The sequence below is a fragment of the Rhineura floridana genome, chromosome 7 (assembly GCF_030035675.1).
Source record: "Rhineura floridana isolate rRhiFlo1 chromosome 7, rRhiFlo1.hap2, whole genome shotgun sequence".
Lineage (NCBI taxonomy): Eukaryota > Metazoa > Chordata > Lepidosauria > Squamata > Rhineuridae > Rhineura > Rhineura floridana.
Window position 1 is genome coordinate 99,717,330 of NC_084486.1, and position 22,314 is coordinate 99,739,643.

Below are 22,314 nucleotides of genomic sequence, written 5' to 3' on the forward strand. Positions count from 1 at the left end.
CCCTTACTCCCAAGGCACCTCTTTTTTCTGGACCATGTGCACACTCCATTGATGGGTGGCTGTCTGTGAGTGCACCTTCTGATGCTGGCATTCTCTGAGCAGAGTGATAGTCCAATTTCCTCCTTTAATTCCACAGGTAAGGAAGCAACTGCAGGTGAGTCAGTAACCTTGTATATGGGTTCCCCCAGGTCCTCTGGTTGCAGATGGCCCTGGTGTTGCTTCTCTGGAGATTCTGCAGGTGTCTCTGGGGTAGCACAAGAGTCAGGAGGGCCCATAAGATCTTCAGACTTCATCTGGGTTTTCATGTGATCAGGACTCTACTGCACATAAACTGCCCATTTGATCTGGAAGTTAAATATCTGACTTCCCTTAAGAAAGTTTATTCCTTTCCATTACTACCATATTTCTACAAAATGATTGTACATAGAAGGTTCTGCAGGATCAATCCCTGGCATCTCCAATTAAAAAAAGATTCTCAGGCAGCAAGTATGTGAAAGGCCTGTGCCAGATATCTTGGAGAGCTCTTGTTAATCGAGAAGACAGTAATTGTCTAACTCAGTATAAGGCAATTTTATAGGCCCAACAATATCAGATGATGATTTATTACTTGGCACTTACCAAAAGTAAATTTGTGATCTTTCCGGGGGGGGGGTTGCGGCTGGAATAGCACAGTGGGGAGGAGAGCCTGGCTGGGAGTCCAGAGTCTGTGAGTTCAAATCCCCGCTTGTGTCTCCTGGGTGTCAAGGGCCAGCTAAAGATCACCTCCGCAGTGAGTGGCTCAGGGGTTATGTGCCTGCCACTTGTGCAGCCGTGGGCAAGCTGCATAGTCCCAAGGAGCCCAGTTGCCTCCCAGCTGGCAGTTGTGGACAAGGGGCTGGTTTGTGCAGCGGTGGCAAGCTGAGCAGGCCCTAGCCAGCTGGGGAGGACTAGCCTCAGAGGAAGGCAATGGTAAAACCCCTCTGAATATCGCTTACCATGAAAACCCTATTCATAGGGAAGCCATAAATCAAAGGCAGTCCATTTCCATTTCATTTTCCATTTGGGGACTGTTGAGATGACAATCTGGATATAAGTAGATCCACAGCATGGAAAGCAAAAGCAATTCACTTTAATTCAGTTGCTTTCAATTTGTGGATTAAAGGATTTTTCAATACCTGATATAACCTTACTTATCTGTCAATTGTGGACAACAATTCTGTGAAAAAAGGGGTTAAATTTTCCCTTTTGAGAGTGTTTAATGATTTGTAAAATAACTAATATGCAGGAAATGAAGGATCAGTTATTACTTGTATATGCTTCCAGAACACCACTGCTTAACATTTTTGCTGCAAAGCTTATTGTATCACTGGACATAACTTCAAATACAGGCTGAAGATGTAAGAGCTGCAAGAAATTGTACCCTACACTTGTTCAAAGATTGAATTTTTCTATTACATTCACAGTTTTCACCACTGAAAGCATTCTATATCTATTTGATAAAGCCTCTAGAGGTACACATTTCATTCTGAGTAGAAAAGCTAACCAGGTAATATTTGCTTGTTAAAAAAAAACAAAAAACAAAACCCTGCCTTGATCAAGAAAAATATGTTACTCTCTCAGGAAGCACAACATCAAGAAGTGGGAATTTATTTACCTGAAATGAAAAACAGATTGTAGACTTCAGGGATATATCTATTTGGAAGATGAACAAACTGTAGAGTTGACACTGGGCACTCGGGTATAAGCAAGAAAGGATTTATCTTCAGTTTCAAGATGTAATTCAATCAAAGTGTCTTCCTTGCAGGGTTTTTTACGTCCTTGCATGATTCCCACATGATTTCAGTTTTATTGGCCAACAGGAGCAAGCTCAGGAAACAGCAACAAAATAGTTCAAGGGACTGGGACATATGAACAGTGAAGATGCACCAGTGCTACAGGTCTCAGATCAATTACTTTGGTACTGAATTGTGAACAACTAATCAGATGAAAGTGGTTTCAGCTTTCTGGACTGGAGACTCACAACCAATCCTAAGTTTTATTTACTGCAAACGCAATCATGTAGTGGTAAATGCTGAAGTGCAGGAGCTCATTGTGATAGCCCCACCAAGCCCACCCCCAAGGAGAATCCAAAAATGCAGGGAGCTTTGTTGATCGATTATTATATTACCTTTTAGTATCAGATGACAGCAATAGACTTCCTCTAACCTAACATGTCACAAACAAACTTGAAGGCCTCATTGTCACCACATTCACCTGCTGGAGCAAGGAAGGTCTATTAATTATCCTCAGGCTCTGTCAGAGGATATCAGTGCTCCTGTTAGAAAAAAAGTCTCAGTGCTGTGCCCCATGTCCCCTCTCCACTACACTGTTGTTCAAAGGGATTCATTCCAAATAAGGACTGTGGCCCCAGGGGAGAATTATATATTTTCAAGAATTGTGTATTTGCCTTAGTAATGTAAATGCAGGCAGCAGGCATAAGAGTGTTTAATCCGTCCAATGCCTGCCAGTTTCCCCATGCCAATGTCCCACTGGCTACTCCCCCTGTTTGTTTCTTGTCTTGGTGCCTACCTAGGAAGCATCAGGTTTAAAAAGGGCCCAGGGAGCATTTGCAGAATTGGTGGGTGGCAGAACTCTTAAGCATCCTCAGTTCTCAATTAAGGGGGTTGGACTTGATGGCCTTATAGGCCCCTTCCAACTCTACTATTCTATGATTCTAAGTCTCTTCTGCTCACCTTCTGCCCCAGTAGTAGCATTCCAAAGCAATCATAGGAACCCTACATTTGCCTCATAATACAGGAACATAGGAAACTACCTTACACTGAGCCAGACCATTGGTCCATCTAGCTCAGTATTGCAACAGAAATCCAGGGTCTCAGGCAGGGGTCATTATCAGCCCTGCCTGGAGATGCTGGGGATTGAACCTGGGACCTTCTGCATGCAAGACAGATGCTCGGCCACTGAACTATGGCCCTTTCCACAACATGTAGTTTCATTCTCAGGCTGCAGTCCAATTGAGCTGGGCCACAGTTGCAGTCGGGGAAAGGCACTCCTCTCTTATTGTGTCTTCTGTTTTTAACAGTATTCCTGAGTGTGAATTGCAACATTCAAGGAACAATAGGAGACTTGCAGAGGAAGGACAATGGAGTGGACATACCCTATGAACATATCAAACTGTCTTATAGAAAGTCCCATCCTTAGATTACTATTACTATTACTATTACTATTACTATTACTATTACTATTACTATTATTATTACCCATCCTTCACCCAGAGGTCTCACGACAGGTTACAACAATTCTAAAACACATAATTAAAACAGTTACAAACAACTTAAGGAACATTACAGAAAATAGGGAGGGTCCTAAAAATATACATCTCAGATGTCAAAGGCCAGGGTAAAGAGCTGCGCTTCAGCATTTGGTGAAAGTTGTACAGTGAAGTTGCCAGATGCACCTCGGTGGGGAAGGAGTTCCACAGCTTAGGTGCTGCCACAGAGAATGCCCTCTCCTGGGCCAACACTCCCGAGCTTCCAAGGGTGGCAGAACTACTAAAAAGGCCCCATCTCTACACCCAAGAGGGTCTGTAGGGAAGGAGGCGGTCTTTCAGATATTTGGGACCTAAGTTGTTTAGGGTTTAAACACTAAATTATGGAATGATCTCCCTGACAAGGTGCGCCTGGCACCAACACTGTTATCTTTTCGGCGCCAGGTCAAGACTTTCCTCTACTCCCAGGCATTTTAGCATGTGTTTTAAATTGTTTTTATATTGTTTTAAATTTTAAAATTGTCTTTTAAATTGTTTTTAAAATATGTGTTTTAAATTGTATATATGTTTTAATGTTTTTGATTGCTGTAAACCGCCCAGAGAGCTTCGGCTATGGGGCGGTATACAAGTGCAATCAATCAATCAATCAATCAAGTGAGCACCCTGAAACAAACTGACAGCCAATGCAGCTGTTTTAAAACAGGGGTTATATGAGTTCTAAAGGGAACCCCAGCCAGTAATCTAGATGCTGCATTTTGGACCAGTTGAACTTTCCGAGTCATCTTCAAGGGCAGCTCCACGTACAGCACATTGCAATAATCCAGTCTGGAAGTTACCAGAGCATGGAGCACTGTGGCCAAGTCTTCTCTGTCCAAAGGGGCTGAAGCTAGTGAACCAGCTGGAGCTGGAAAAAGTCACTCGTAGCCACTGAGACCACCTGAACATCCAGTGACAGTGTTGGATCAAGGAGTTCCCCCAGGCTCCAGAAAGAGCAACCCCAACCAGAACAGGCCATCTTCTCACCTTCTGGACATGAGAACTCACGACTCATAACACCTCTGTCTTTTCAGGATTCAGCTTCAATGTATTGGCCCACAATTCAGTCCATCACTGCCTCCAAGCACCAACTCGGCACCTCAACTGCTTCTCCTGATTCAGATGGAATAGAGAGGTAGCACTGGGTGTCATCTGCATACTGATGGCACCTCACTACAAATCTCCTGATGACAGCTCCCAGTGGCTTCATACAGATGTTAAACAGCATGGGGGTCAAGATGAAACACCACAGGTTAATTCTCATGGTGCTGAACAGTAGCCTCCCATAACTATTTTTTGGGAGCAGCTCTGGACATATGAGCAGAACCACTGAAGCACACTGCCCCCAACTCCCAACTCCTTGAGACGTTCCAGAAGGATACTGCGGTCAACAGTATCAAAAGTCGCTGAGAGATCAAGGAGAATGAACAGGGGCACATTCTCCTGTTTCTCTCCTGACAAGGCAGTTTCATTGCCATGGCCAGGTTGGAACAGATCCAAGTAATGTCTCCTTCTTAAAGCACCCTGGATAGCTCCTTGAAAGTTCAGATTAAAACTTGCAGCAGATTTGCTGCCCAACTGGCCCAAGAGCCACCAGCCTCCACTGAACCAAACACTCTCCCCCTTTATTTCCCTATAGCTGTGCTGAAAAAAGAGCAGTTGTGGAGGGGGACAGGGAGAAGATGTTCAGCATTTCCTCCCTTCCATGTCTCTGTTCTCCATCCTGGGGAGCTAAGGGAGAGACGAAGGTGTCCCAAAGGCTCTGATTTACCATTTGAGAATGATTGATTTATTTTGCCTTTTAACTTTAGAGGCAATAAATAAATAAACCTGCCATGGCAATGATCTTCTATGAATTTTGTATTTGCCAGCCACCTACTCAAAATTAAATATTTCTAAATTAAAAATATCTCAGAAAAGTATGACTGAGGCATTCTTTTGAACAGTTCATTTCATTACCATGAAGGAATGTTGATCCAAATGGAAATGTTTCTAGTTCCCCATATATTACAAAAAAATCATGTTTTTATCTTCTTTTGACAAACCACTGGTGGTGTATCTTCCCAAACACAAAGTGAAGCCTTTTTTAAGACGACTTATTTTGCAACTTCTGCAAAATAATTCAGTGGACTCAAAGATATTTCATTAATGCCAAGAGGGAGATTGGCTGTTTATGGTTTGTTACATTATTTTAATATTCAGTTTGAATTTCACATCTTTTAGTTATTGACTTCTATTAGATTTCTATGCCTCATTGGTAATATCCCCCACTGTTCACGACAGAGCTCTATGAGAAAATGATTTTTCTTCTGAAAATGTATGTGGGCTGGGGGAAAAAAATCTATGGCTTAGAACTGAACAAGCATCCATTTACACAGTTTACAAACTACTGCTTAAAAATATTAAAGCCATCTGTAACTACAGTTATGTCATTGATACTGGATAAAATATGAGAAACATTTGCTGCAGTGGTGAAAAGATATCTTTAAAATACTTCGATTATTTTAAAAATTATTTTCCTATATTTATATCCTGCTTTTTTCCATTATGGAACCCAAGGCACCATACACGTGATGACCACTAGATGACCACCCATTCAGGTGGTTCTGCTTAGGTTCAGCAAGGTGGTGGACTCATCTTCAGACTCTACCATGAGACCATAAACAGAGAAGTGGGGAGAAAAGATTGCCCTCTTCCATGGAACACATTGGTTATGGTGCACTTATAGCACTGGTGCATGCAGCAGATCCAGTAGGGCTCAAGGGATCACAGTTTCCCTTGTCTACATACCTGCATGGGCAATGAGGGAATAGGAGATCTGTCATCTGCTCTGAGCATGAGTAAATTGCACTGAACCAAAGGGGTGTGTTAATGTGCACACTGGAGGCTTGCACAGACCTCTCACTCTACCTAATGTCCCATCACATTGCTTGTGCATTTGCTCATGCATGCATACAGGAAGCTCTACTTCACAGATGGGGAACCTGTGGTCCTCCAGATATGATGATGATGATGATGATGATGATGATGATGATGATGATTGCATTTATATCCTGCCCTTCTTCCCAAACCAGCATCAGACTGCAATGCTCGTCAGCTCCAGCCTTTATGCCAATGATGAGGGGAGATGGGAGTTGTAGTTCAATGACATCTGAAGTCATCTACTAGTACTGTCGCTCTGAACTCCTACTGGGAGGAAAGGCGGGATATTAAATCAATCAATCAATCAATAAAGAGAAAGAAAGAAAGAAAGAAAGAAAGAAAGAAAGAAAGAAAGAAAGAAAGAAAGAAAGAAAGCTCGGTGGTATGCACTTAGGTCCAGGCTATTTGTCAGACCGTATCTCCCTATATGAACCTGCCGGGGCCCTGAGATCTTCAGGAGAGACCCTTCTCATGATCCCAACACCTTCACAAGTGCGACTGGTGGGGACACGAGATAGGGCCTTTTCGGTGGCTGTCCCTAGGCTCTGGAACTCCCTCCCTAGGGAGGCAAGAATGGCCTCCTCCGTGCAGTCCTTCCGCCGACAGCTAAAGACTTTTTTCTTCCGGCAGGCCTTTGGAACTGAAGGCTTTAAGGGTAGTGACTGAAGAGGATGCTGTATGTTATTGTTTTACTTATATGCTCCTAAACTGGGTTGCAGTATTTTAAGAGTAATTGGTTTTAACATCTTAATAGTTTAATCCTGTTTTAATGCTGATTTTATATGTTTATATGTTTTATATTTTTATAGGTTCTTAATGATGTGTACTTGTTTTTATCTGGAAGCTGCCTTGAGTTCCAGTTTGGAAAAAATGCGGGGTATAAATAAAGATAATAATAATAATAATAATAATAATAATAATAATAATAATGCACTACTACTGCGGCACAAATGGACTACACAACTCTGTCTGAACTCAGTGTTTTCTCACATATGTGATGTGAGGACACCTTGCAGCTAGATGGAAAGGCTTCAAAAGTAAACATGCTACATGCACTTGTTCTGAAATTATAGTGGTTTTGGGAAACATGCAAAAACTCTGCAGAATGTGCATGCTGTGCCACAAGGCCAGAGCTTGGAAAAGTTACTTTTTTGAACTACAACTCCCATCAGCCCCAGCCAGCACATGCTGGGAGTTGTAGTTCAAAAAAGTAACTTTTCCAAGCTCTGCACAAGGCAGATATCACCACTGCTGAGGTAGTTCTGGAGGTAGATTTCTTCATCTCCTCAGAACACCAGCATAGTGGCTAATGGGATCTGTCAGGCATTTGCTCTAAAGTCTGGGCACCACCCAGCAGTGAATATATCTCCCCCTCACTTGAATCACATGAGATGCTGTAGTAGTAGTTGTTGCCACCCCTTGCATTGTAATATCTAGAGCAGGGAGCAGGACTGTGCTGCTGTCTTGCAAGCGCAAATTTCAAAGGATTGTTTTGGTTTGTGTATCGTTTCAGAAAGGGCAAGTTAGGTGGTTTCACCTTAAAATGCCAGCCAAGCCGAATTTATTCCTCATCACTAGGATGCCATCACTTAGCTAATGTCTTTGTGGTCTGGAAATTAATCTCTTACTCCATTTGCTCTGCTCCATTTTTTTCATGTTGTTTTGGGCACTCCCTCCCCTGCTTGCATTCGTGTGCCATTCTCCTTCCCCATTCCCTGCTAAGCCAAAACTGTGTCAAAAGTAGGGATGTGCTAGAATTCTGCCCAATTCAGATTTGGTACCAAGTTTTCCATTAGTTTGCTTATTCTCTTTTGTTGCAGATTGGACTTTTATGAATTTTTTTAAAAAAACAATCTGCTTCTAAAATATCAATATTAAGAAGAATAATTTTATCGCTATTTCCTTTCATTTATTGATATTTCCTTTCAAAATATTGATATTTCCTTTAAAATAGCAATATTTCCTTTACAATTATCAATATTAATATCAGTATTTTTTGGCAGGGAAAAACAACCGGTAAAAGCAACAGATAGCAGACAGAGGGCTTGTTTACATGGGACCCCAGATCCACTTTAAGCATGCTGCTTTTTCCATCGGGATTGATTTTGACAGTTTACATTCTTCCGCCCTCTCTACGAATAAATTCTTTGTAGCATTCACACACGTGTGCGTTTATTGCTATCAGCGTTTCCTTGTTGTCACGCCCACACATTAGCATGTTAACTGCGGAGGAGGGGAAGGGGCGGTGTTTCCCTAACGAAGGAATAGGCACTTGAAAGAAAGGGAAGAGAAAATCACAGACACTGGCCCCAGTCGGGTTGCTTGTTTTGTTTTGTTGCCGAACAACTTCAGACAGGAGCAGTTTACGTGAGCAGTGAGAACTTGGAAAAGTCCAGCAACGATAGCATACGAAGCATATTGATTCAGAAATGCTGAATGGGGCTCTTTGCCAAAGTGTGCATGGTGAATGCAATCCTCTGCAGCAGAGGCTAGAGACTCTGCTAGTTTGTTCAAAAGAGGCTGAAGAGGTCCTCCACACACACACATGGGGAAGGAAATGTATTGGGGGGAAGTGGGAGAAAGAGGGAGAAAGGAAGGCTGCAGCCCGGGGCTCCAGCATCCCCGAAAATGCAAGCAAAGACACATGCGCACACTTTCACCCCGGCTCTCGCCCCCACTCCAGGAAAAGGAGGCGGCCAGTAAAGGAACCAGCCCGAGCAAGCCTGCAGCCCACAGTTTTTTCTCTCTCGGTTTTCAGAGCTCAGGAGGAGAGAGCAGATCACGGGGGCGGGGGGAGGAGGAACAACAGGCAGGCAGGATCCAGAGAAATCACTAGAGGCGTCCTGCACTTGCAGACATGCAGGCACCTATGTGCGTGTTGCAGCGCCTCTTGGCTCACAAAAGTCCAGCACCTGTTTTCAGAGCCTGGGCTTCGCAAGTTGATCTTCCCGTAATGAGGTCTCCAATCTGACTGTTCTGCACTAATGGAAGCCCTGCCTTCGCGAGAGCAACCGGAAGGTGCTTTGTCAAGGGCCGGAAACAAAATGACGCCCAGGGACAGTTAAAGGGGCGGCGACAAGGGAGGATCTAATGCCGAAGAAACTGCGCAGCCAAAAAAAAGGCACTTTAAAGGTAATACACGGTAGGAAATAACATCCTACATTAGGAACAAGCTGGATTCAGGAAAGGTTTCAGTACATCAGACCAAATCTTTGTGCTACACCACTTAATACACAAATATACCTGTGGCCCCTCTAGAAGGTTATATGCTGCTTTCATTGATTTCTCTTCAGCCTTTGATTCAATCAACAGGAACCGTTTGTGGGATAAACTCGCAGGGACTAACATTGACAAGAGATTGCTGCTCTTAATCCGGGAATTTTACACAGACGCATGTATGAGGGTAAGAGTTAGCACAGATGGGAGATTCACTGAGGAAATCTGTACCACCAAAGGAGTTAAACAAGGCTGTTTACTTGCACCTCTCTTGTTTAATCTCTACATTAATGATTTGGTAACTGAACTAAATCATCCAGAGCATTTCCCCCCCTCAATAGGCATCCCCAAAACTGCTATACTAACATATGCAGATGACCTGGTATTGCTGTCTTTGAACAAAATTGGGCTGAAGAGAAGCTTGGGAAACTCCATGATTACTGTATAAAAGAACATCTTGTAATCAATTATGTTAAATCTAAAGGGATGGTTTTTGGCAGACATCCCCCCAAGAGCAACTGGATTTTAGGTGGTAATAAGATAGAACAGGTTTCCTTCTTTAAGTATCTGGGAGTATATTTTGATGACAAACTTTCTTGGAACGCCCAACTACAGAATGTCAAAATGACAGCGCAGAGAACTACTCGTGCTATCCTCAATTTTTTTTATTCCAGGGGAGGCAGGCTGGTTAACCCTGCACTGAAAGTGTACCTTGGGAAGGTGGTTCCCCAAATCCAATATGGTATTGAGATTTGGGGAATAAGGCAGAATAACCTGAAGGAGCTGGAAGTTTGCCAAAACAAATTTTTGAGATGCCTACTGGCAGTACCTCCAGGGACCCCAGACCCGTTTATCAGGACTGAGACAGGCATGGTTTTGGTCAAAGCTAGGGCGCAGAAGGCAGCCCTTCTATATTGCAAGAGGGTCCTGGATATGACAGAAGAGCATCTCCCTAAGCTATGCCTGAGAAAGCAATGGAGAAAGGGCAGTTGGGCTAAGTCATGCCAAGAGCTACTGATTTCTAAAAACCTCCCATTGGACTTTTTTATCATCACCAGATTTAAAAATAAACTGAGAGACTGGTTATACAGGCTGGATAACAAACAGGATCTAGACCTAATTAAATTATCAAATTTCTCCCATTGGTATGGTTGGTTGAAATCAAACCACGAAAGAGCCCAATACTTACAAATGCTCACTTTCTCCTCCCTGAGAGTTGCATTCACAGAATTACGTTTTCAAACTATGCCCTTGGCCGTTTTGGATGGAAGATATAGGCGAATTCCAAGAAACCTGTGGCTCTGTATCTGTGGTGGGGGGGAGGTAGAGGATATCCCTCACTACGCACTCTTTTGCTACTTATATCAGACCCCCAGAGAGAGATTCCTGGGTCAGATTTTGACAGCTTTACAGGGAGAGACCCTTTATGTGAAAATTTGTTGGTTACTGTCAGATTGCGACCCATATGTTACATATAAAACAGCCCTGTTTGCTAAGGCAGCAAAACATATTCAGGCAAATACCTTGAATGCAATCGCAGTGGACTGCACAGGGGACTCATTAAATTGAATTTGCTTGTACCTTGTTTTTGTATACTTATATATTCTTTCAGGTTGTGATGGCTTTTAGTCAAATACAATAAAATGATTCTAAAAAAATACACTGTAAGAGCAGAAGGGGATTTTAAAAGCAAATGCTGGTTTTTATCGCATCCATTTAATCCAGAGTTAAAGGCAAAAGCAGTAGTTTGCATGCGGGTTGGGGAAAACTTCAAGTAAATGGTCCAAATTAAAAGTATCTGCATTTTCCGCCAGATGCGCATTTTCTTGGCATGTAAACAGGCCCAAACAATGAACTCGAATTGATACTGGCCTGTTAGGTTGATAGAACGCTTGCAACCCAGCACCGGGCAATGGATCCCATCCTTAGCCAAAAGAAAGCCCACTGTGTTGATAATGGGACTTGATTAAGCTGTAGTTCAAATGGACAGTAATCCTTCCACACATGAATCTAAGGGACTAAATAAATTGAGTGTGTGAGAGGTTTTAAACTAAAGCAGGCCATTAAGATCTTCCGGAACAGAATGAACCATTTACACTGTTATCACAATGAAATCATTTGTAAGGACTGTAAAAATGAAGTTGGAAACAAAACACCTCATGAAACACAGGATACTGAAAAAAGGAAGAAGGAATAGGCTGCACTCAGAATGATGTGCAATGTGAAGAATTCTAATGACAGGAGCAGAGAGAAAAAATATTAAGAGAGTTCAGTAGTATGATAATCTGCAAGGAAGTGGGAAACCTGCAGAGCACTAGTGGCTGGTGCCTCTGATGTCAGTGGGGCAGTGACTCTGCTCTGGGTATTAGTCTGAACTTTCACCACTAAAACCCAGAGCGGATTCACTGCCCCACTGACATTGGAGCCACCAGCCTCCACTGCTGCAGAGATGAGGATCCAGTACCTGTGGCATGCTGCCAGCAGCTGTTCTGCTCTTGGAATATTGATGAAATAATCACTGCTTTGAAAAAAAAATAACTAGTTGTACAGTTACATATTTAGATACATACAAGCTTTAATGCAGCCTGAGAACATGGCACATGGGACTGGAAGACTGATTCAGATGGCAATTCATACAGTACATTGATGTTGAGGAGAGGCATAGAAATGTTAGCAGATAAGAACATAATGAGGGCTAAAGGGTTCCTGACATGAGAAAAAGGTTCCTAATGATAGCATTTGTGCACAATGAGAGAAACACATTAGTTTTCAGCAGCTGTTGAGATGTGATATAAATCAAGCAGGGAGATGTCATTAAAAAAAGTTAAATAATCTGCCTATCAGTGCAGAGGGGGAAATCATATTTACTTATAGTGAATTCATTCTTTGAGGGTGGATCCTTTTGTAGACAAAGTATACATCTATGTACAAGAAGGAAGTCAGGCATGATACAAAAAAAATTATTAGGAAAAAAAAACAAATGGGGGAAGAAAACCCAGAACAGCTCAAAAACGAATGAGGATGCTTACTTGGCACAGAATGCTGACTGACAGTTGGAGGTGAGGGACTGAAGACTCGGGGAGGGGAGTGAAATGGAGTATCATGGGAAAGGACATGGCTGGCTGGCTTGAATCCTGATCCATACTACAAAACGTAACTAAGAGAAACTGAAATAAATGTCATCTTCTTCTTTAGCAGGCTTTCCTCAAGCTTAGCAGAAAGATCCCTTTGTTTAAAAGACAGCATTAGAAAGTAGCCTGAGTTTTTTTCTTTTTTCTGAAAGCATTTTAGCATTATTAACCAGATTAACTGTAAAGCATTGAGTTTACACTTCCCTAGCTCATTCAAGAAAATACATCCCAGAGAAGCATTTACTAGCATCTAAGGAAATCAGGTTCTTAACAGTGCGCTCCCCTCCTGACCTGATCCAGAAAAAGCAACTAAATGCAGCCTTCTTTCACTGATAGACATCCTGAACTTGGTCTGCTCTCCAGTGCTGTATCACTTCCCTTGATAGCATCAATCCAGCAAAGGGCCATTCAGTGCAAAAGTTTAAGGACTATCTGAAGCTATTTTTAAAAACATAATTCAGAGATCAAGTGCTCAAAGAAAACTATAAAAGACAAACTGCATTTGGATAAAATCATCATAGTCATTTTGTTATTAAGATAATAAAACATATAGATCACTGTATTTTGGGGTTGGATTATATGGCTGAATAAAAGCAGGGCTTGAGACCTAGGTCATTAAAAAAGTTAAATAATCTGTCTATCAGTGCAGAGGGGAAAATCATATTTACTTGTAGTGAATTCATTCTCTGAGGGTGGATCCTTTTGTCGACAAAATAGTACCATCTATGCACAAGAAGGAAGTCAGCCATGATACAAAAAAATTATTAGGAACAAAAAAACAAATGGGGGAAGAAAACCCAGAACAGCTCAAAAAGGACTTAGGATGCTCAGTTGGCACAGAATGCTGACTGACCGTTGGGGGTGAGGGACTGAAGACTAGGGGAGAGGAGTGAAATGGAGTATCATGGGAAAGGACATGACTGGCTGGCTTGCATCCTGAACAAGTGCACTCCATACTGCAAAATCTGTTGCACTTGAAAACTTATCGTTTCTCAAATGCAGACTTGTGGTTTCTCTTTGGAAATTACATATACATGTGACAGGTTTTAATTTTTGTTTTTGAAAATAATTTATTTATCTAGTTCCCACATTTTTGACATGTAGCTATCATGTATAAGAGAAGCAAGTAGAATGGCAAAGTCCTAGGATGTGCAGAATCCCTGTAAGAAATGCCTCATCTTTCTACCTCCCTTGAAAGTCCTCATGTGTTCCGCCTGACAAGGACCTCCAAATGTACCACAGAATTTCATTTTAGGTGTAACTTATTGTTGAGCTGTAAAGTGGGTCACTTTCTCTTTTTTTGAAATTAAGCCACACTTCAAATAAAAGGGAAAGTGAGCACTGGCAGGCAGGACTAGGTGGCTGCTGGCATCCTGACTAGAGGACCAGACTGGTCATAATCCATCCAGATTATGAGACCAGGTCATGTGGGGGAAAGGCCTTATATAGCCCTCTCCCCAAGACATCTTTTAGGTCTTGTGAGACTTTCCAACAGTTGACAACTCTCAAGGCTTTGCCACAGGTTTGGTGAAGCTTTGGCAAAGCCTTGCAAGGCTTGCAGCAGCTTCTCTGCAGTATGTACAGTAAGTAGGGTGGGATAAGAGTGGCAGAGAATGGAGTGGTGGTGGCAACAGCGGTACTGCCACTCTGCCTGAGGTGGCAAAGTAGCATGTGTCAATCCTTGCTGCATTGTTAACAATATTGTTCCTGCTTTTGGTAGGGGTGTGTTTGCCTCCACCCCTTCCTTTCCCTAACAAAAGACTTGTGATAGGGATGGGTTGTAAGGAGTTATATGAGGGCTGTAGGGCTAATTGGAAAGGAGTCAGAGCATGGCTTATTAGCCTGCTTCTCCCCAAACTCAGCCACTTTGCTGTTTTTTTCTGGGCCCACCGTCCCGCCCTGCAGTATGAGCTTCACTAGTCGCCGTTTATGGGCCAAGTAGGATTTTTTTGGAGGGATGTTTGGTTTTCAGATCCTTCCTGTTTTGCCTACTGTGGGGGTTTGATTTGATTGGCTTCTGGAGTGGTGAGGTTAGCTTGCCTTTGTTGGTGTGGAGTTTGGGCAGGTGAGGAAGGTTGAGGGTAAACCATAGGTATACTGAGGCATTCTTTGGCTAAGGGCACTCTTTAGGGAACCATCAAGTGCTTTATAACTAGAGGGGAACTGGGGGGGTGCCCTTGTGACCTGACTTGTACATTGGGGCAAATGCCAGTACAGTGGAGCCAGGATGCGCATGTTGGGTGCACACCCAGGGCTCAGCTAGCAAGGAGAAAGGAATTTGCTTCCCCATCCTTGGCTGGGGAGCCACAGTCACTGGCTGCTTTACATGCCCAAGGGACTGGAGGGACCCTTCCCTACCAGATAGAGTTTTAATCCTCATCTGCCCAAGCGGTTTGAATTTGGTTAACTTGGTTAATTGACTACAGTTTCTCCAAAATATTTGTTAGATTTTTAATAAACATAACATTATTCCAATCTTCTGTCTCATGAGTCTTCTTTGTGGGTGTGGTCGCAATTTCAAACATTACTGGCAAAAGGTTTATAAAAAAGGTAAAAAGGGAGGCATGTTTTATAGACAAAAAAAAACACCATGAAATGAGGCCCCAGAAGGACTATTGCTAAACTTTTAAATAGCTATTTATTGCACGGAAAGCCTGACAAGCCCTGGAATATGCAAGGATGCATTTAGCTCTGCTATGCAGATTCATACTGAACACACTCATGTGGGTCTGTAGATGTAATTAAATACATTATGTTTAAATATCTAAATGCGGTTTTTAAGAGCTAATAAGAGATTTTGCTATAAAAAGGCTTATTTGCAATTATGGTAAACAAAACACTGTCCCCCCCCCATTTTTTAATGGAAGAGATTAAGGGAAGCAGTTGATAATACTTTAAGTATTCATGGTTTTAAGAAATATGCATGGTAGGTGGACTTTGCCAGAAGCATGAAAATCTGCCTATCTGTATATTATACAACCACAACAGTGGCTGTATATAGCCAGCATAATTTTTCACATTCTGCCAAGATAAATTGAACCCTCCCCCAAGCAGCATGCCATTCTGATGCTTCCCATAAGCACATTTCAAAACAAAATCTTACAAAACTTACAGTCCTGAACTGAGAAATGCTTGCTAAACAACCCTCTAGGTTTTCATGACAATACACAAAACACTCAGAGAGAATAGAGAGTTCAAAGTGTAAAACAAGAGGGGGGAAAAACCAGACAGCTTTTGGACTTTTTCCTGTCAGTAGTCTTATATTTTGTTGAAATTAATTAAAAATCAGTCATATTCACAGTGTACCTGTAATCCTATTACTGACCTTGCCTTATACTCTGACCTTCATCTTCTGCAGTTTAAAAGTTTTAAAAATGCATGGCTGATTTTTAATTAATTTAAGAAATTTAACTTTGGAGTCTATAATAGTGCAGGCATGCACAGTCAGAACTATCCGTGTTCTAAAAGCCAGATTCACTGCTGTTTGGCTTGGTTAATCAGGGGACGACACCCACACCAGACTTTTTTCCACTTTAAACAGACAGAGCTCCAGTGGCCAGAGTGGTTTAACAGTCAGCCCCTCTTCCCAGAGAATTCTGGGGATTGTAGCTCTGTAAGGGGAATAGGAGTCTCAGGACAACTCTCAGCTTTCTTCACAAACTACACTTTGCAGGACTCTACTTGGAAGAAACAAATCACAAGGGAACAGATGGCATACCAATAGTTGCTACGAGTTACTGAAACTGAATCTGTCCAAATTTTGACAAAATTTTGTCAACAAATATGGAAAACTAAACAATGGCCCACAGACTAGAAGCATTCAATATATATCCCAATTCCAAAGAAAGGGGATCCCAGGGAATGCAGTAACTATCAAACTATTGCCTTAATATCCCATGCACGTAATGTAATGCTCAAGCTTCTACAACAAAGGCCCTTAACATACATGGAGCAAGAAACGCCAGATGTCCAAGCTGGGTTTAAAAAAGGAAGAGGCACCTGAGATCATATTGCAAGCATATGTAGGATAATGGAACGGACCAAGGAATTTCAGAAGGAAATCACCCTGTGCTTTATAGATTATAGCAAAGCCTTAGATTGTGTAGATCATGAAAAACTATGGAATGCTTTAAAAGAAATGGGGGTGCCACAGCATCTGATTGTCCTGATGCACAACCTATACTCTGGACAAGAGGCTACTGCTTACAGAATATGGAGAAACCGATTGGTTCCCAACTGGAAAGGGTGTGAGACAGGGGTGTGTCTTATCACCCTATTTGTTTAATCTATACGCAGAACATATCATACAGAAAGTAGGATTGGACCAAGATGAAGGAGGTGTGAAAATCGGAGGGAGAAATATAAATAATTTAAGGTATGCAGACAATACCATGCTACTAGCAAAAACCAGTAAAGATTTAAAACAAAGGTGGTTCTCTACTCCCAGCAGTTGTGAGCAAAAGAACCAGAGAGAGCTAGGGGCAGTGGACAGAGGAAGAAATGCTCTACCACTCTCACGGGTGGAGGAATTAAAAAAGCTTTTTAAAAAGCCATCCATAAAACTGAAATAAGCACCTCCTTCAAAAACTGATGAACCAGTTTGATTCCAACCCCAGAACTTTGTGAATATCCGAACTCCCCCTCCAGTTTATCACCTGCAGTTTGGCGTGGTGATCTTGGAGTAGCCACACTACATACACGCTTTATTGCACAAAGTTCTGCATTAGACTGGGGAGACTGCTGAGACAGGGGAGAGAGAAACCTAGGTTCAAACTAGTGCTATTCTGAGTATATCTCAAGCTGTTAAATATGCATATCCACACTATGGTACTGATTGAAACATACCAAGGTTTACAATGTTATACAAAACTGACACTGGAATGAAATTACTCAAATTCTGAAAAATCATACTAGTGTAAAAGCAAAGAAGTCCTTTAATTAGATGGCTCCCACTCTCTCTCTTAATTGCATTGAAATATGCAAAACAGATTTACAGCTAGCGGCCTAAACACATAACAGTACTTTAAAGTTAATTACAAAATACCATTATAATTTTCTCAAGATGGAATTGCTGCTGTTAATGTTACAAATCCAAAGCATACACTACAATTTATTTGGACTATATTTTTAGTATATATTGTTTCAACCAAATTATTGCATCGCTAGTTATGAAACATAATTCTTTCTCTCCCCCACCACTATCCATGGCAACATCAGGGGGTTGGAAGAATGTAGATTTTACATATTGTGTAGATGAGCTAACTATTAGCCAAGTGTTAAACACTTCATTTTACATTACCGAGAGTCTGAAAGACAATAGAGTCCTGGTAGATTCTGGCATGGTTATAGCATATAAATAGTTTAATAGCCAATTGAAAAGTATTTAGTAGCACCTGGATGGTGTTTAATTTGTACCATTTTAAAGAGAAAACATGTTACTTAAAGCACTTAACAAATTTAAAATCCTGGTTGAAAAAACACAGGAAGGAAAATATCATACAAGATTTTCTAGAATGAACATTAGCATAGAACAAACGGCTTTAAATTTAAAATAACCACTGCGGAAAGGCCTAAGGCTAAGGACCTACTCCTACCCTATAAAGCAGGACACTCCTTTGGTTTAGATGTTTGCTTCCATCAAAGTTATCCATAATGCATAAAAAACCCCAAACAGATCACCAAATCTTTACAGGAACAGAAAGAACACAAAGGACAAGTAACAGCAGGTGGGCAGAAAGACAGTAAGCTTTAAATAACATCTCATAACTGTATGGCAAGTGCTTTGCTTCAAGTGCTTTACACACTTGTTTCTACTACATTCAGATTAAAATAACTAGCTGTTGCCACTTTAAAATGCAGTGAGCCATAGTTCCATCCATGAATGGCTTAAGTAACAACAGCTCTGTGTGGACTTAGTGCTAAACCATGGCTTAGCACTATGGGAATGAGCATAGCTTCCTCCTGGGCTTGCATGCTTCCTCTCCCCTCTTCTTATTTGAGCATGACTGAAAGGTCAAGTTGTGAAGCTTTTAATCAGTCATGCCTTCCTGAGGTGCCCAAACTAGAGGATGTGGTTTAACTATGATTACTTCCAACAACCCCATGATTTGAAGTTGGCAATTAGTGTTAAACCATGGTCCCTGGTCCAGATGCCACAGGAAGCTGCTAACATTGAAGGGAAAAAAGCTTTTGAATGCCTCTTCTTGGCCACATGAGAAGTGGAGATGGCAGGGGGAGTGTTTGAGTCTCCCTTGCCATCTCTTCTCAAGTGACCAAGGTGGCAAGAAGGAGGCTAGGCTCATTCACCTAACAGTAACCCACTAATGGTTTAGTGCAGGGATGGGGAACCTGTGGCTATTTAGATGTTGCTGGATGACAGCTCCCATTATCCCTCACCAATGGCCACATGGAATGGGACTGATGGAAGTTGGAGTTAGATAATGTCTGGAGGGTCACAGGTTGCCTGTCCCTGGGTTAGTGTTGTGCCTGAATGAAGACAAAGTCAAACACAACTGAGTCCATTTATGTAAAACTATTGCTCCTACCTTTTGGGAAGCTCCTGGCACCAGACCCTTGACATCCATCCTCATCATCACAGTCTCCACTAGATTCCATCTCTTCATTCATTCCATTTCCACTGCCACCTTCCCAGATAGCCAATCTTTCTGAGTTGAAATCTCTTTTCTCAGTTGCCCCCTAAAATGTAAAATGAAATGTTGGTTATGGTTTTAATGTTTTTCTCTAATTCAAATTTCAAAGGAAAGGCACTGATATCAGCTTGGGCTTCCAATTAGAAACCATGGTCTTGTATTTTCGTATCAGTCCATGTAGAACAGCACAGAGTCATTGAACTGAAGCTGGAGGATTATTCAACAGCTGATAAATGAGACCTCAAGTGTATCTGGGGCAGTGAAATCTCATCTCTCTTTCTGTCCAATGTCAACCTTTCACTTTATAACATCTTTCGTTCATTGCTAATGCACTGCTCCACTTGTAGCTTCACTGGCTCCAGCAGGTGTTAGTTGGCAAATAAATAACATACTTCCCAGCTTTGGGAGTTAGGTTGTTTGGGTGGCTTGTCTTCTACCTCTTCTTCTTCATAGAATCATAGAATAGTAGAGTTGGAAGGGGCCTACAAGGCCATTGAGTCCAACCCCCTGCTCAATGCACTTTCCCACTTTCCTAAAATCACCAAGCACATTGGCTAGGAGCTGGAACATGACATAATGAATGTTGAAAGAAATTCCCAGACATAAGGCTAGCTATAGTGGTGGGTGGCTCATAAGACCATAAGGAGAGCCCTGCTGGATCAAACCAAAAGCATATGTAGTCTAGCATCCTGTTCCAGGTTGGAAGTAGCCAGCCAGATGTCTGTGGGAATGGAAGTGCACTCTTTCTGCTTGTGCTTCCCAGAAACTGGTATTCAGAAGCACAATGCCTCTGATCCTGGAGGTAATATAGCTGTCACTACTAGTTACCCTTGATAGCCTTATCCTCCATTAAGTTGTCTTATCTGCATTTAAAGCCACTCAAGTTGGTGGTCATTGGTACAACTTGTGGTAGCAAATCCCAGAGTCTAACTATGTGCTGTGTGAAGAAGTGTTTCCTTTTGGCTCTTTTCACAGAGCATACTGAACCACCATCTGGAGGGCAAAGACACACAGGGAAAACCCCATATAAACTGATTTTTACTTAATTGTTTTGCTCAATTAAGCACATATACTGCAGCATCTACACAAAAATCAAGGGGGTTGTGCCTGCCTATCCCTCTAGATGTGTGTTGTGCTGGGCATGTTGAAGGAGGGGTAGTAATGGAGGCAGGCTGACTGTCAGGGCACTGGAGGGTGGCTGCTAATTGGACCACAGTTACCCTTAGTCTTTTCTTGGTAGAGATCTTAAGCTGGAGGCAGAGGAAATGAGGATCAGGTTGCACTTAAGGACTGCTGGGTAGAAGACAAGATGAAAAAATGTTGGGATTTTTCTTTCCTTTGAGGCAGGGTGGGGAACCTGTGCCCCTCCAGATGTTGTTGGACTGCAATTCCCATCATCCCTGACCTTTGGCTATGTTGTTGGGGCTGATGGGAGCTCAACAACATCCAGTAGGCCACATATTTATTGTGTGAATGCAGTTAACATGCATATTTTTTGATTGTGTAAACAACCACCACAAAGCTGATGTTTGCATTTCAATGCCTCCACAGGCACATATGGGATGAAAAAGTATGAATATCTCTGAAATATTTGTGTTTTGAAATTTTAGTCTCAACTCTTTCCCTTTGTAGAATCATTTACAACAATAATTTTGCTTTGGCTTTCTTCACTTTGAATGCTTTGAAATGTCAGTAATGTATAGCTGTTCTAGTTACGAGATGCACAGCATGAATTTTCTCCATAACATTTTCTCTGTGACATCTCCCCCCCTTTTTTTTGCATCAGAAGGCACTGTGTTGTCACTAACTTTTCCCCATTGTTCATTTTGTTTTAAGAATTTTAATAAGTGGCTCTGATGTGACCCACCAGCTGTGTTAAAATCTGTCTGAAGACTGGACAATGGTGACCTCTAGAAAAATTGGACAGTTGCTTTCTTATGCTTACAGCATTCAAACAATGGATGAAGTAGGTGGTAAGATTTGATATATACTGAGTATGTTGACATATACGTGCATTACTCATTATTCAGTGACTCATCACAATCTTGTATGGGAGGTGACAAAAACATGCATCATCAACAAATGTTCCTTTCTTTTGGAGACACATAGGGTAATTATTCAGCTCTACTGAAAAAAGTCAATGGTGTCAATTTTTTTACAAATGGGTATTGAAGGCATGATTTGTGGCAACAAGACAATATCCAATTGTAGTTCAATTTTATTTTTGAACAAGCATCTTAATGTTCACCATTGCTATTATTGAAGCCTGATGTCATGCAGGCATAGTAGAACAAACTTGCTTATTTTTAAAAAATCTTTTTATACATGATGAAGAATTGCTTCATTGTCTTACAGATTTCTGTTGCCTTTTGGCTATAAGGTAACTAGATATATTCAGTGTTCTAATGCCTCCCAATGAATACATGTTTCTGTTTTACAGAGCCAATGCACAATTAAATACAGGTTTCTGTGAATGTTTATCATGGAAATAAGTCGTATGTACTAGAAGTCATATTTACTCTCTGCGAAAGACAGAAAATCTTGTTAAGAGTTATTCACCACTTATGGCTCATTTCTGGCACTAGGTGAGAGCCTGATTATGATCATGTTCTCTACTAAATTCAATGGAGCATACTTGCATGTCACTGCACATAGACTGGCAGTCTAAATGGGCTTCACTTGAACATTTACTTTTGTGTGCATCCCCGAGTGACAGACCACAGGGTCTTTTCTTGTGCAATCTTTTACAGCACTGTTTCCAGGAAAAGAAAAGCAGTTTTGTCCCACCTCTGCAACCTGTCCTGTTAAAAATACTAGCATTTATATTAGTCTAATATCTAGCTCAAGCTGTGTGAACACACTGCCAGCAATACCTGCTCGGATTACAAAGTTGCAGATTACAACATGCCTGTTTCATTTGAAAAGATCAGCTGTTGTGCCTGATCTTTGTTTCTACCACATCTTGATTCTACCTCCCAAACTAGAGCTTGCTTTTACTCTGATCGGCTTCACCTAAAGTGTTCAAAATGTTTCCCTTTCTCTAATTTATTTATTGATGTATTATTTGATATATATCCCGCCCTTCCTCCCAGCAGGAGCCCGGGGGGGGGGGGAA

General features: G+C 41.7%; 1 protein-coding gene across 9 annotated transcripts in view; it reads right to left on the reverse strand.

Moving 5' to 3' along the window:
* LOC133389305 (glypican-5-like) overlaps window positions 1–22,314 on the reverse strand; it is a 699,994-nt gene that overhangs the window by 172,209 nt on the left and 505,471 nt on the right. For 7 of the 9 annotated variants that reach the window (XM_061636699.1, XM_061636700.1, XM_061636697.1 and 4 more), the window contains one exon: window positions 19,095–19,245. The exons of 1 other annotated variant lie outside the window; for it this stretch is intronic. In XM_061636699.1, coding sequence (XP_061492683.1) covers window positions 19,095–19,245 — 151 coding nt within the window. Of the gene's footprint in view, window positions 1–5,261; window positions 6,467–19,094; window positions 19,246–22,314 lie in introns of those variants that run through there. One more of the 9 variants, XM_061636704.1, reaches the window with a different exon arrangement.